This window comes from Necator americanus, chromosome I (assembly GCF_031761385.1).
Source record: "Necator americanus strain Aroian chromosome I, whole genome shotgun sequence".
NCBI lineage: Eukaryota > Metazoa > Nematoda > Chromadorea > Rhabditida > Ancylostomatidae > Necator > Necator americanus.
This window is the reverse complement of record NC_087371.1, coordinates 20,272,662-20,286,694: the sequence shown is the minus strand read 5'-3', so window position 1 is coordinate 20,286,694 and position 14,033 is coordinate 20,272,662. Positions and strand designations below refer to the sequence as shown.

Genomic DNA, 14,033 nt, shown 5'->3' with positions numbered 1-14,033 from the left:
TTATTGGAGTGATCACATAAAAATGTCGAAGTCACATCTGAAAACGTTTGCAAATTTGGGAGATCTTCCTTTCATTGAAGAAGTGTTTCAAACGTGGTTTTTCGTTCTCGTTTGCCAACAGAAGCGAACCCGACTTACCCGACCTTCGTTGAGTGTGGTTATATGAATGAGTCACTCGAAGAAATTTGGTCAATTGATTTCCTTCTTGTCTCTCGGTTCCTGTTTTGTGCTGGGAATTGGTCTTCGTTGTAAAACGACTCGATGTTCACCACCTTTGTTTTAACCTTTTCCATTCTGGTTGTATCGGTCACATCTCTTCAATGCTACCTCGGTTATTCGCTACTCAAAGGTGAGCGTATTTCCTCTGCATTTTCACTACCTTCTATTTTTCTCTTCGTTGTAGGGTCAACGATAGGAACTAACACAAAAACTTGCGAAAAGGAAACCGACTTCTGTTACAACGCGACGGCCGAGGTCACTTCGTTCAGCACTATACAGAAAGCCGGTTGTAACACTTTTGTTTGTCAGGTGAATTTTCGTGGTTTAACAACTTGCTTTTTCTTTAGTTTTTTGGATTTTACCTCTTTCAATGTTCATTTAACTAAAAGGAAAAGTTGCATGCGAAAGTGGGTAAACTGTTGTATTTTCGAAAGTTTTTTTTTTGCTTTAAGAGAACTTGTGCACTACATTGCTTATCTACGTGGTTGCTGTAGCATATTGTTTAGCTTCTTGTGACGCAAATTAGAAATGGGGCGAGTATGGCGCAGTCGCCAAGGTGTTTGGTTTGAAACCGTCTCAGGGCTTACCGGGTTTTTCATTCTGCCGGGGTTGGTAAATTGTCTGGGTAGATAAAACACTGACTTGACCCATAGACTCGCCCCGCAAGTCAATCTGACACCGTACGAGCGTTCATATACCTCAAATGATTCTGAATTGAAGTCGAACGCCCACGCGACTTCCTCCTATGGGGATGACCAACCCATCATTTATCCTTTGTCGTTATTATGTACGAGTAATCATAGAAAGTTACGGTTCGTTCTAGTTCAATCCAGACACCTGCTTCCAAAGGAACATCTCTGGGATACCTGTGACGTTTTGCTGCTGCAGAGACGAAGATTTGTGCAATCGAGGAGGGATGATGGTAAGATACTGTAACTAGCAAGAAGATAAGCTTTGGAAGTTCTTAGTCTCGCTGATTCAGAGAGAGAATTTGAATTTTTCATTCAAAGGGATTATCGTTTCTTAGCTTCTGCGAAGCCAACTCTTTGATTACTTCTGATCTTTTCAAAATTTTGTTGTCGTTATAGTTTGAATGACTTTTTAACGAGACGCGTCAACATAGAAGCGAAGGCGGCAAATTCTATCACTTTTTTACCTCTCCCTAAGCCAAGAGTTTTCGTTTCTTTAATGACTACTCTGAGGCATTATACTTTTGACTTCCTTTTCAAGTTTGTTCACCTTTCTTCGTTTTTTTTTCATATGTGCTAAAAATTATTTTAGTTTACTAGCTTTAACAGCTTCCGAACAAGTCAGGTGAAAGTTCTAACGTTCTTCGTGCAGCATACAAAATGTTTCTAAACCGTGGTGTCTCGAACGCAAACATTTGAGTCGCATTGCACTACAAGTCAACTCAGGTCCTTTTCTGTGTTGCATCATAAATAATACTAATAATACTAATAATAGTAATAATAATAATAATAATTTTCGAACTGCGCATAATCAAATCCGAAGTGAATACAATAAGGAGAGGGGTGAGGGTATACTGAGTGAAAGGATAGTTTTCTTTCTCTAATTTATAGTATACCATGCCTTATTGATTGCGGCTCAAATAACTTCCAAAGCTAGAGCAGTGATACAACATTCTCGAAACTGTTTGTTTTAACAAAGTTTACGTGCTGCAGAAATCCTAATCTCAAAGCTTTTCGAGAATTTCGGTTTTTATTTCTTAGGTGTTTTTGAAGAAAGTAAAAGAATGAATATAATTGTTCTAATTTCAGGATAGCGGATCGATTATCGAACGAGGTGCTGAGGTGCTCAAAGGTGTAGTCAGTTTTCTTGGATAAGCGTACTACGGATATCATTTGTAACCGGAGAATGAACTATCCGACGTGTCTAGACTATCCTGGAACTCTTACTTTACTCGACAATAAAAACACTAGGAAGTTGCCTTTATCAGGTAATAAATCTTACTTTAGCACCACATAAACATAAAACGCAAACCACATAAAGCAACAGGGAACCTATTTGAATGAGTAAATCACTGCTTTTTTTAATCACTCAGATTTTATATTTCCGTTTCAAAATCCAACGTTTTTAAGGACCAAAAACATTTTTGATTCCCTATTCATGGAATATCCTTTGAGCAAAGTTGAGAATACAGCATGAGTCGTAATGAGCACTTTACAAACACACAAGGTGAATCGTTAGCATCCGGACAGAATTGTATTTAAAGTCCCAGCTACATCTGGAGAAATTATATGGCTTAAATAACTAACTTTTTGCATAAAACTTTTTTGTTCGGATTCTAACGACGCACACTGTAAACGTCCACTTTTTTCGAAGCATATAATCCTAGCATCGTTAGAACAAGCAACCAAATCACAATATTAACCAAATCTGCACTACAAAAGTGTTATAAAAACCCGCTATGTTGTCATAAAACGCATGAATTGAGTTCTTTCAAGTTGACTTCAAAAACTCCTCGTACATCTCAGTGTAGGAAGATAAGGACAATTTCTTGAAAGTGTGAGACAATCCATGACAGAACAGCGAGAGGAATGGAGTCCTAATGTTTTTAAGCCACGGAAATTTTGCAGCATATAGACCAGCGTTCACATGGAGCAGAAATGGAACGGAATTAATCTAGCAAAAGTTCACATAATCGATACATTTGTTCGATAATAGTTGATTCAGAAATATAGCACCAAACACTTCAAATGATTAATTCAAATGAACTTGAAGGATCAGGTCTTAGAACGATTTGACCTCCACCTCTGACGGCAGCTGAAGGACAGTGCAGTCGAGAAAAAAAGTTAACCGTGTAAATTCATTTTCACCACTTTGTTCTCCAATGTTAACTACTCAAGTGAGACGTCTGCAGATGAAATTTAACGTTTATTCTTCTCATACATACAAGTGTACATTTCGCCTGGATCGCTATCCAATAACGTTGATCCAATCCTTGATTTTTTGCTTTGCTTTCTCGAATAGCGTAAGATTCTAAGAAAAAGGAGGAGTTCTATAACATCGTCTACACGTTTCCTTCATTTCATTTCTGATCAGCCAAGAAAAAAATCTGTACACTCCCAACAAGCACTGTCACAAATAATGAGAGGTACAAACTTACAGTGAACTTAGAATTGCACAGATCACCCGTGTTACAGCAGCAGAATTTGATCTCATGTCCTTGGAACATCTGCGTGATGCACTTATTGTGGCTCAACTGGAACGAAATAAGAATTTCCGGAATCTGTGAGAAAAGAACTCCGTCTTCCAAGATTACTACTAACTTACAAAGCATCTTGTCGTCGAACACCCGGCCATACTAATCTCATTGAGTTGTGTGAGATCAGCGGTCGCATTGTAGCAGTAGTCAGTTGAATGTTCGCAAGTCTTTTTTGAAGTACCTTTGTGAAAAATGACAATTAGACGACAAAGTTCACACAGTGAATGCTGCTGTCAGCAAAACATTCTCCGTTGCACATTTGACGGGGGCTCAATATTTTTTAACAACTTCAAGGCAACTACAAGAATCCAAAACCTGACAATGTTAGCCGCGATGCAACTTCGCCTGAGAGAGGAGAGGGAGCATGTCAAGCTGAAAAAAGCCTGGCGCTGTGAGAGGCGCATCGCGGCCACTCAGCTGAACATGGTTGGCGCCGACTATACGCCTCCGAAGAAAGGCCTCTTTCAGCAGAATGCTCTCGATTTTCGGTTTCAAAATGTGTCTTCAGTCAAGCTGCATTCATTCTACATGTATTCAGATGATGTTTTTCCAAATAAATAGCGAGGGTTACATGCGGTAGTACATGGTAATCATTATGATCTGCAGAGACCAGTTCACAACGTTATTCTCAAATAAGGTTTTATCGGTTTTGTTATGGTACTCCAAAAGTGTGTGGTGGCACCGCTCACTGGAAGTCAATGACCAGTGACACGTGACATGTGTTGTAACGCTTCCATAATCAACTATTTGTCTTGTGATCATGACTTGGAACGACGTATGGAATTCTGATGTATTGAATGGAATTATCGCGGGGACGAGTTTTCCCCGGGAATTTTCCACAAATATATTAAATCAAAATGGTAGCTAAGGAGCTCCTCACCAACACTTCGTCCCTTGATATACTTGAATCCTGTGTAGCATTCAAGTGCTAGGCAGCAGCATAACAATGTTGTCAGGGCAATGAAATATCTGAGCGCCATCATAATTCTCTGAAGAGTCCTAAGAAAAAAAGCAACAGTTCTTATTAAATCGTGTCAGATCGTGAATTTTGTATTCCGAGAACATAATAAGAGTCTTTGGAAAAGAAAGAAAGGGAACTATCAGAGAAATTTTTGTGAAGCAGAAGGTACACATGAACTTTTATTAAAAGTCAGTGAAAATTTGTTTAAGAAGTGTAGAAGTTTAGAAGTAGCATTATATTGAGGGCATTACCTGAAACATTCTGTAAGAATAGAATAATGAGGACGAAAAGCGAAAAAAATTGTAAAGAAAAGAAAAAACGCAAATATTCGTGAGGAAATCAGCGCCTTTCTTCAAGGTGTACATAATCATTGCCTAACGTAATGCGTACGATTGCTAAAATCTAACAGGGAAAAGAAAAATCGTAGAGCCTGATTTATTGAGAAGGTATACAGGAAAACAATGTAATAGCTGGATGGAAATCTCCATTTAAATGTACATTTGTGGCATCGCCACTATACCGTGACTCAATGAAAGAAATGGAGAGGATAGTCGAGTCGGGTAAAGCCTGGTGCAGCTGTTTAAACGATACGGTCCAGTCAGCGGTTGCGATCGAAGTGGGACCCTCGTTCACCAAACTCATCTCTGCGTCCCGAGTGGAGGTAGCAAGGGTCCCAGGTTGATCGCAACTCTAGCTTGCGCACCCTTACGCAACTACGAACGGGTTCAGATTGTCTTGTTTCTCGTCTTACTCAGCGAAATAAGAAGGGCGCTTTCTGAAATAAAATGGAAACAGAAGAAGGCTGAGAGAACACTTAGAAGCGAGAGTGTCAAAAAGCGGTTTACTCAGCGTTATATAACGTGATGATGTGCAAATAATGATAACACTGATATCAATAATAGAGGGCGAACGATCGTTCCTTTTTTTGAGTTAATACCGTTTTTACCCTTCTAAATCCACACTCGCTGAGTCATCGCTTTTTTTACAGACTTAGCCATTTCCAAAAAGAAGAAAAGCTAATACTTTTAGTGATAAAATGTATTTGTCATTTGATATGTGTGGAACAGCAAGAAACAGATTTCTAAAGTTTCCGCTGCAAATAATCTGGAAACAGACAATATGCGGATCATCTGCAACGGAAATTTTAGAAATCATTGTAAATTTTGAATTCTTATCAAGTAACTAGTACTACTGTTACTAGTAGTAGTAAGAGAAGCCTTCAAAATTGGAGAGTATAGCATCGTGGATTTCAGAACACCGAGTTCTAATTTAATTCTAATCTAATATGTTCTCTGTAGCCGCACTGTCGATGGTTCGAAAGCGCCCTAGTGCAAACCAAGCTTTTTATCCCTCCGGCGTCGATAAATTGGTACCAAGTCTGGGAGGATAAAACTTGATCATCGGCTTGATCATCGGCTGGCCTCCACAAATCATTGTTTAGGCCAATACGCGTTCCAAAATCCCAACCATTACGAAATGCCGAAAACGCGCTGAGGTATCCCAAGTGGATTGAGGAGGGAGTGACTTTATCCTTTATTAATCATTTATTTTCGTTATGAAAGGAATGATAGTTTAGTGCCACGGCTCAACTGACACTAGATGAATCATTTCTTAGCGACACAACTCTTTGAAACAGCACAATGTATAACATCTAGTCTCGTCATGCTCACTTTTTCACTTGAAAATCTTACACAGGGATGTTTATAGACATTAAATTAAGTCCAGTAGCCACTTAGAGAAAACTTCTCAATTTTTGAAAAGCAAAACCAGTTGCAGTATTTGACGTCAATAATTGGATCACTAAGGCCGCGTATGCGACTCCGACTGCTACCCGCACGCGGTGGACAAACTTGTACTAAATATAACCAGACGTTTGAGTATACGCCGTGAGCACGTACGAGCTATATAGGATACATTGTTATAAGGCGAAAGTTACCGAGATATGATGATGTCCAGTACACTGCTAAAGTCCGACCCAAATAGGTCAAATACCTAGACGGAGCATGGAATCTTTGGTAACAACTTTTTGTAAGGCAATTAAATCGGAGCAATACTGAACGGGTGAACAATTAAGAACAAGTGTGATTTTCTACATTCAGTTGACTTTAATAGTGATAATATATGAAAATTTTTGAATAGTAGGAGTGAGTTGTTAGCTGATAAACGAGGAAAACGCCAACAACAACGATTACCACATTACAAAAAAAAAAAAACTCACAAGTGTTTGAAGGTAGATTCTTCTAAGAAAGATACGTAGCAATCATTTTTGTTCTAGATTACGGAGTACATATTCAGTCATCTCGCTTGAGTAATAGCTTAGGTTCCTAAAAAGTCTAAAAAGTAAGTTGCTCCAGTGTGAAAAGCGCCATCACTGAAATTTCATTTTCTATTGGTGGATACTCCTCTGTTAGGCAGATGTTTGTGCTGAATAAAGGGTTTAGGGCCTAATTCAAATAAAATTTTTCAGAGCTTAGATATTAATGCTATTGTTACTGTTATTTAATGAGAAAATATTATCGGAGATGAAACGCTCATTAGTGAAGCACAGAAATAATTACGTACTGACAGACATTTCACATAAAATTTTTTGGGACTACGAGGGATTAATCAACGCACAATTAGATAAAACAATGCAGGAAGTGCTACTTCACTTTACGTGGAACTTTAAGAAAGTGTGACCTTTTTGCACCATCGGAGCGTTCGTAACTTTTTCCGACTTAAAACCGCAACAAACTGCCGAACGTGGATGTACAAGAACGAAATGTAAACATGAGAAGGACGTCGATTCCGCTCAATGCAGTGATTTATAGCAAGAAACGGATGTTGTACGGCAATAGGACATTAATTTAAGAGAGAAGAATGGTTATTAGCAATTCAAACAGAATTATGACACTTGTTTCTTATGCGGAACAAACCAACAATCGAATTTTCGCTCAATCGAATTGATGCGCTCACTGGCCGACTCTGCTAGCGTTGAACAATCGGGAAATTTTCGTTCAATATGGAATGAAATTCCATTGACACGGCAGCAAGGTTTCGATGAATCACTTCCAAAGATTTACTAGTCATTGTCTAACAAACGCACTTTTTTGAGGGCTATTCCTGAATGTGCGGAAATGTCACGACCCGCTGAAAATGCAAACAAACCGACCGTCATCTCCAACATTGGAAATGAACACCGAGCCGTAAAGGACAAAAATGATGAATAACAAAGAAAAAGAGATTATCTTGCATCTCGCTTCATATGAGATGTTTCCTTAATTAACTGATATCGCAAAATGAACGAAGCTTCGCGGACTGTCACACGAGATGTTCAGTCGCCATTTCTGCTTGTTCGCAGCGCAAGACAAACTAGTTCTGCGTGAAACATTGACATACGGGCATCTCGGCAAAGAAAACTGTAACTTCTCAAGCAAACCTTGACATATGTAGGAGATTCAAAGATTATGAAGACGGTTATTCAAGTAGCAATCTCGAATTATTAAGATTTTTAGCACTTTTGATGAATTCTAAGAGATACGAGTGAATCAGCGAGAAATGCTCCCCGAGTAGACACATAGAATACGACCACCCAACCTAGTACACGCTGTGGTGAAAAAGAAATTCTTATATGCCCAGAGAGTGTACTATAGGGAAAACTCAGAGATAAGAATGATAATAGAGGATGAGTGAATGTTCAAACAAAGAAATGACAATGACAAGCGCTGCTGTGGAGTTCACGTCAATACAGCAACTAAACGAGGTGCCCATTACCTCCGAGCAGTACATGAAGTCAAACGATTGTCTTTCTTTAAAACTAAGGAACGTATAGGTACAGAATGATGTAAATTTATGGTCTGTTATTAAAATACAGCCATTGCTATGAGTGACAATGCATGTTTCTACTCTGCATTCCTCTTTCATTACAAAAAAAAAACCCCGCCTGCGTTTATTAAACTCACGCAGAAATTACGGTCAGTAGTAGAAAGTTTTTATTTTAAGGAACTTGTACCATGTACAGTCAGAAATTGATTAAATTATTTTCAATAAAGTAGAAAGCTACATGATTTGTTTGGCTGAACAGGCACGACGAATGAAGCGATATAAACGTCTTCCATTACAGGAAGGTCAACGCAGTGCAGTTGCGCAAGCGGCTGTGGTGGCTGGAATCGAGGTGGGACCATTGCGAGCTGCAACGAAGAATGGTGCTAGCAAGGGTCCCCACTTTATCCTAACCGGTTACGGTTCCCTCCACCGCAACGAGCGCATCCGCTCACGCAACTGCACCGTGCTTCATGTCGTTTTGACCCGACTGTAGGTAACCACTGCCAAATGTGGGAAGAGCTGGGATGAGGGAGTTAGTCGATAACCTTCGTACAGTAACCAGAAATCCGCTAATGATTTTCCCTACCTGAATTAAATTTGTAATAATATATCTTGATGAAGCTTGAACTCGGCCATATCTCTTTCTCAATAAAAAACGTACCGTTGGGATGATCCAAAACAAAAGTTACTGTCAGAATTTTGTAAGAGCTTTCGAGGAGACTCAGCTAATAATAATTCAATATTGGAAGGTTTAGTGGTCGATTTTTTATTCATGAACGCGAACACAAGTACAGTGGGCAAATTGCTGCAACCACTCCAACTCCAGGTTGAAGACATTCACAAGATCTGGGTTGCTGTGGACAGAAGTCCTACAAGTGCAGTATTAATCTGTTGCTATTTCGTATGCTGTCCGCTGTTCTACTCATCTTTATGGTTTTGCATAATTCGGCAGACCCCTGACTACAACAATGATTTCAGTAACAAAGAACGACCTTTTATCAGACTGATTCTTCCTTCTCCTGTTTTCACACTTTCCTCAGAAGGCACAGTTCTTGGATTCGCGCTGGATTATAAAAAAAAAAAACATTCTCCATACAGCGCTAGGTCCCCCTAGAAGTATTTGACAAGTACACCTTCACAGTGCACCAGATCCCGAACACTATCAGATGGAACCAATCTACCCCTGAGACCAACCGGCTTCCAACGAAAAAGTCTCTTTCCAAAACAAACACTGGTTTCGAAGTCCCAGCTTTATTGTCCGCCGTAAATGCGGTCAAACACGTTGATCTTACGACAGGATGGAAAACTCGGGTTGCATTACTATGCGGTTTTCTTGCAAGATTCCCTGGTTGCTGGTAGTGGCTCTAAGGAAGTCTTGTTTGTGTCGTTTAGGCCGATGAACTCACCGCTATTTCTTGGTTCTTCTCGATTGGTGTGCGCTTTTTTGCGAACCAATGTTTCTCGTAGTTTTCCTTTGATGATTAGAATTCACACCTCTGCTACTTGCTGCAAAGTTAGGAGAACAGAGAAGATTAAGAAGGTAACGTGTTTAGATGGTTTATGACGGTCGCGATACCAATCCGCCTCCAAATCTCTTAGGAAGAGTTTTGGAGGCAGAAGTAAAACTAAACCTCAGCCGGATTAGGGCACAAATTAGTGTTGCTACTATATCTAGAGCTCTAAACCGGTTTCTTCATGTAGCGGTCAATTCTTCTAACACTGATTATTTTACACATAACACATAAGCAATAGCTCTCAAATATTTCGTTTCTATTAGAAACCTAATTTGTTCTCGTAGAAGATGAAAGAAGGGGAGCAATCAGTGGCGCTTCATTTCTGGACTCTCTATCTAACTTTTTCTCTCAGTAACATTAGACCACATGTCATAGATCCTCTAAGACTAGTGTTTAGATTGGTCTGGTTAATTACTTCCAGAAATAAGGACACCACTGAATACCCTCCCAACCTACATTTTACCCTTTTAGTATGATTATTGAGGGATAACATCTGAGGAAATGATGATTCTTTGACGTATATGTGTCACTAGTAAAGCAGATAGGAATTTTGTTGCCCCTCTCATAAAACTTCACACATTGCAGCAGTCCTCCTCAGTCATTCATTCGGCCGTTGTTGCTGCTGACAACACATTCGTTCAAGCAGCACTGAAGGAGATGAAGGAAGTTGAAGTGATACTCGGTGAAGAACTAGCCAAGCACTTTTCATTGCAGGTGTTTGCACCTTTCGATCAGTTGCCGTTATACTCGTAGTGATGATTCACTATCAATTCAGGTCGATCTTCGTGTCTACGAAGATTTACTGGTGAAGTTGGAAAAAGGAGATGTGAGTGAGATGTTAGTTTCAGCCAAAGCCTCCGTTTTCCATCTATGTAATGCCCCGAATAAGTTGTTATTTCCGCAAGTACATTTCGTTTACTTTTGCTAACATTTAGCGGATTAACAGATAAGGTCAGTTTTCTAAAAGAAAGATATATCAATTTAATGCACGGGAATATCTCTTGAACTGTGGTTTTCAAATCAAGCTTATCTCTTTTATTTGTATGTATTAGCAGATTTCACTAGTGCTGCTGAGCTTTCCTCTTCAGGAACACAAAATGTCCCATTTGGGAAGGGTATCATTGAAAAGCCCCACCATGGTTATGATCAATTTTGCAGACAATCCATCAGCCATTAAATGGGCAAAATTAGCTATACAGGTATTGTTCCGTTCTGATTTCTTTTGAATGGCTCTTCAGGCACACTCATCGAGACTGCTGTGGGCTACTTCTTGTTTCGTTACTACTGATTCTGCTTTTGCACGACATTTATTCTAAAAATCATGTTTATCTGAAACAAACCTCCAAATTGCTCTTGTACGATTTCAGAAGTCCTATCTCAACGTAACGCCTCAGCACGAGGGAGTTGTTCTTTACATTCCCGTGCCTAGGATGACGAGAGAGCGGCGAGAACAACTCGCTCACGACGCCAAGGGGAAAATTTTCAACGAATACAAAAAGGCACTAAACGACGTAAGTTAGATCTCTAATCTTCATCAATTTCTAAAGTATTAGAAATAACTCAGATTTACATCCGATTCGAGAGGAAATCAAGTCAATCTTCCACAAAACCCGATGATGAGCGGCATACTCGCCAGTTATTACTCGATCTCAAACATGCGATGGAGACAAAAGGCGCTGATCTCATCGAAAGCAAAAGGAAGGAGTTGCTCACAGAATTTGCGTAGAAGTACAACTGCGGAATACCTGCTCACTTCAACCATTAATACAAAGAGTTCACGGCATAGAGATCTATTGAATCACATTTTGAATACTTTCTCATGAATTGCGTCCCCAAATAAAATAATTTATCTTCCGTGTTCATGAAAAAGACCGCGGATTAACACACTAACACAAAAATAACGTTATTTATAATGAATGAGAAAAGACACGTAACAAATATATTACTAGAAGGTGATGGGTGACGTCGAATTAAGGTACCAACATCACGCCATAGCTTTTGCATATCATACATTAATATCGGCTAGTTGTCGGTAGCCCTTCTTGTCGATGATGATAACCTGGAAGTGAGTAGAAACTTGGAGTCCATGTCTACTCTACATTAACGACAAAAACGTAATTCTGTTGTATGTGAAATTCAAGTCAAATATTGAGTGGAACGAAAGTCCTTTTAAAAGACTTCAAATAAAAACTGCATAGCTTGTTTTCAGTTGATTCTAGAAATTGAAAAAGAATGTACACAATTATTTCACTGGAAATAGTACTGTTCGCTTTCGATAGTGTTTTTAATAGAGCAAAAACTACGTATAAAACTACGGGGAGCAAACTGACCTTGTAACCTGGTATGTTTGCGACAAACCGCTTCTTAGCCTCGGCTATGCATTTGTTAAGAAGCGAAAGACCTTCCGCTTCTGACATATCTGTAACGAAGTGAAGACTACAATACCAGTTGTAAGTAATACTCGAAAAAATTTCTGACATACTTTTCTTATACTCTCGGTCCATGATGGCGTAACAAAAACGACCACAGAAGCCTCGAAACAGGTAGGGCTAAATAGAAAGAGATTGTAAACGGGCAATAAATCACAAACAAAGCAGTAAAACAGAGGTAGCGAAAGATAAACGAGTAAAAAAGATAGTTTCTTTCAGTCTGAATATACCTGATTATCTAGTCCATTTCCAAGATAGTCAACTGAGCCTAGGAATGCCTTATTTTCCTTGTCATCGTATCTAAACGGCTCAGAGTATATATATATATATATATATATATATATATATATATATATATATATAATAAAATATATATATAACTATTATTAGTGCGTTGGACAGCATCACTGAAAAGCTTCTCGGAACGAAAAACTAAGTCACTTACCCTCCAAGCAGAACATCAACCGCATAATAATCTTCTGTTCTTAGAGCCTCTGCTATGCCCCGTCGAATCCAATGATGAGCACTCTTTGGACACAACTCGTAGCCTAAATATGAATCGCAATAATTCATTTAGAAAAAAAGCAGTAAACAAGTTCTCCCTACCATTGCGAATAGCATAAAGACGAATGTTTCGTTTTGTCCAGTCTCCGAACTGTGCAACATCGCCTTCTTCTCCAATGCACATCATTGTCAGTTTCTTTCCCAAGCGATACTCCTTGTCATTGTCTATGAAGAAAAGCGTAAGTTTAACAACACAGTAACATGTATAGGAAATAAAGTTGAAACTGTGTCAAACAACAAAAAGAAGGTTATGTTTCACCATTTCTGACTTTACAGAGTAAAAATGGTGCTTAATTGTTTCCAGAGCACTGAAGACAATTTAGATGCAAGACTGTAGCTCAATTAGTGTTCAGCAGGGCTGCAACATTTTTGCCCAATGTAGAAAGGTCATTTATAAAGAACTTTCTATGACTTTTATTCAAACTTACCAATGCAACGTATACGCAAATGGACATCAATTTCGAAAGCAGTATTGCAAGACATTTAATCGAAACTTCCCGGATTCTTTATACAAAATGCTTATATTTAAACTACGTTCCTTTGCCTGAGACTTGATGTCGTCATTACAGCTAAAGTATAAGGCGTTCAAGAAGATGGAAACGATAAAACTGTGTACAGAAACATGTTCAAAGCTACTAACTTTCATCTGCCAACACTGCGCCATAAGCGAAGGTTGCTTTGTCGCTTGCTAGGATAACATAATCATCTGTGGCAATGCCAACGAGAAAGTGCATTCCTCCTGCCATCTCGCTACAAAAGGAGCATAAATGTTCAAATTTACACGTCCAAATAGCATCAAAAATTCAAAAAGCATCCAAAGGAATGAGCTCAGGAACCATGACAACAATAGATACATACTAGATTCTTAGTAAAGGTCGTCTCAAACATTACGAATCAGAGCTTCATATGCTCAAAAGTAACTTTGATCTAAGAACTGGAAAAGAAACAACCGAAATAAAACTTCAACTGATGATTTTTCACAAATTTCACCAACGATACGCCAGTCGTTAAACAGCAGGTCGAACTGCTGTTGTTTGTTTTGTCGTTCAGGAATTCATTGGGGATAGTCGAATCAGTAATATCGATGTCGAGAGGTTGTTACTATAAGAGAAGTATAGAAATTCGACGGATGAATAGAAGCTCAAGAAGATCCCGCAAAAGTGCCGTAAGCTGGCATCTTTTGGTGGTTGATGCTTTCTACCTTTCGATATCGATCCGTTCTTTGCTGTGATAGAAGCAGCACGAGTTGATCCTTTCTTTTCTTTTCATTCGACCTTTTTTTACGGTCGGAATTCCCGATTTTTGCATTCTTGCCT

The 14,033-nt window shown here is 39.1% G+C and overlaps 4 protein-coding genes across 6 annotated transcripts; 2 read left to right on the top strand and 2 right to left on the bottom strand.

Moving 5' to 3' along the window:
- Positions 1-261: 261 nt before the first annotated feature.
- Positions 262-2,063, top strand: RB195_006308 (uncharacterized protein; the record flags this gene model as incomplete). The annotated part of the gene is made up of 4 exons (XM_064179329.1): positions 262-349; positions 404-528; positions 1,043-1,141; positions 1,998-2,063. 4 exons carry the CDS (start codon positions 262-264, stop codon positions 2,061-2,063), a joined length of 378 nt encoding a protein of 125 aa, XP_064036291.1.
- Positions 2,064-3,156: 1,093 nt separating this feature from the next.
- Positions 3,157-7,572, bottom strand: RB195_006307 (uncharacterized protein; the record flags this gene model as incomplete). Of its 2 annotated transcripts, XM_064179328.1 has the most annotated exons (6): positions 3,157-3,219; positions 3,347-3,442; positions 3,514-3,626; positions 4,326-4,444; positions 6,625-6,677; positions 7,492-7,572. In XM_064179328.1, the coding sequence occupies 6 exons, from the start codon at positions 7,570-7,572 to the stop codon at positions 3,157-3,159; spliced, it is 525 nt and encodes a 174-aa protein (XP_064036289.1). The 2 variants fall into 2 exon arrangements, with proteins under 2 accessions (XP_064036289.1, XP_064036290.1); XM_064179327.1 differs by lacking the exons at positions 6,625-6,677; positions 7,492-7,572 and having other exon boundaries at positions 4,326-4,428.
- Positions 7,573-9,606: 2,034 nt separating this feature from the next.
- RB195_006306 (uncharacterized protein) lies at positions 9,607-11,450 on the top strand (the record flags this gene model as incomplete). 2 transcript variants are annotated; one of them, XM_064179325.1, is made up of 6 exons in its annotated part: positions 9,607-9,750; positions 10,310-10,438; positions 10,500-10,550; positions 10,813-10,923; positions 11,092-11,235; positions 11,289-11,450. In XM_064179325.1, 6 exons carry the CDS (start codon positions 9,607-9,609, stop codon positions 11,448-11,450), a joined length of 741 nt encoding a protein of 246 aa, XP_064036287.1. The 2 variants fall into 2 exon arrangements, with proteins under 2 accessions (XP_064036287.1, XP_064036288.1); XM_064179326.1 differs by having other exon boundaries at positions 9,688-9,750.
- Positions 11,451-11,729: 279 nt separating this feature from the next.
- On the bottom strand, positions 11,730-13,463 carry RB195_006305 (uncharacterized protein; the record flags this gene model as incomplete). The annotated part of the gene is made up of 7 exons (XM_013447952.2): positions 11,730-11,783; positions 12,055-12,143; positions 12,207-12,273; positions 12,384-12,453; positions 12,599-12,701; positions 12,760-12,882; positions 13,358-13,463. 7 exons carry the CDS (start codon positions 13,461-13,463, stop codon positions 11,730-11,732), a joined length of 612 nt encoding a protein of 203 aa, XP_013303406.1.
- Positions 13,464-14,033: the final 570 nt, after the last annotated feature.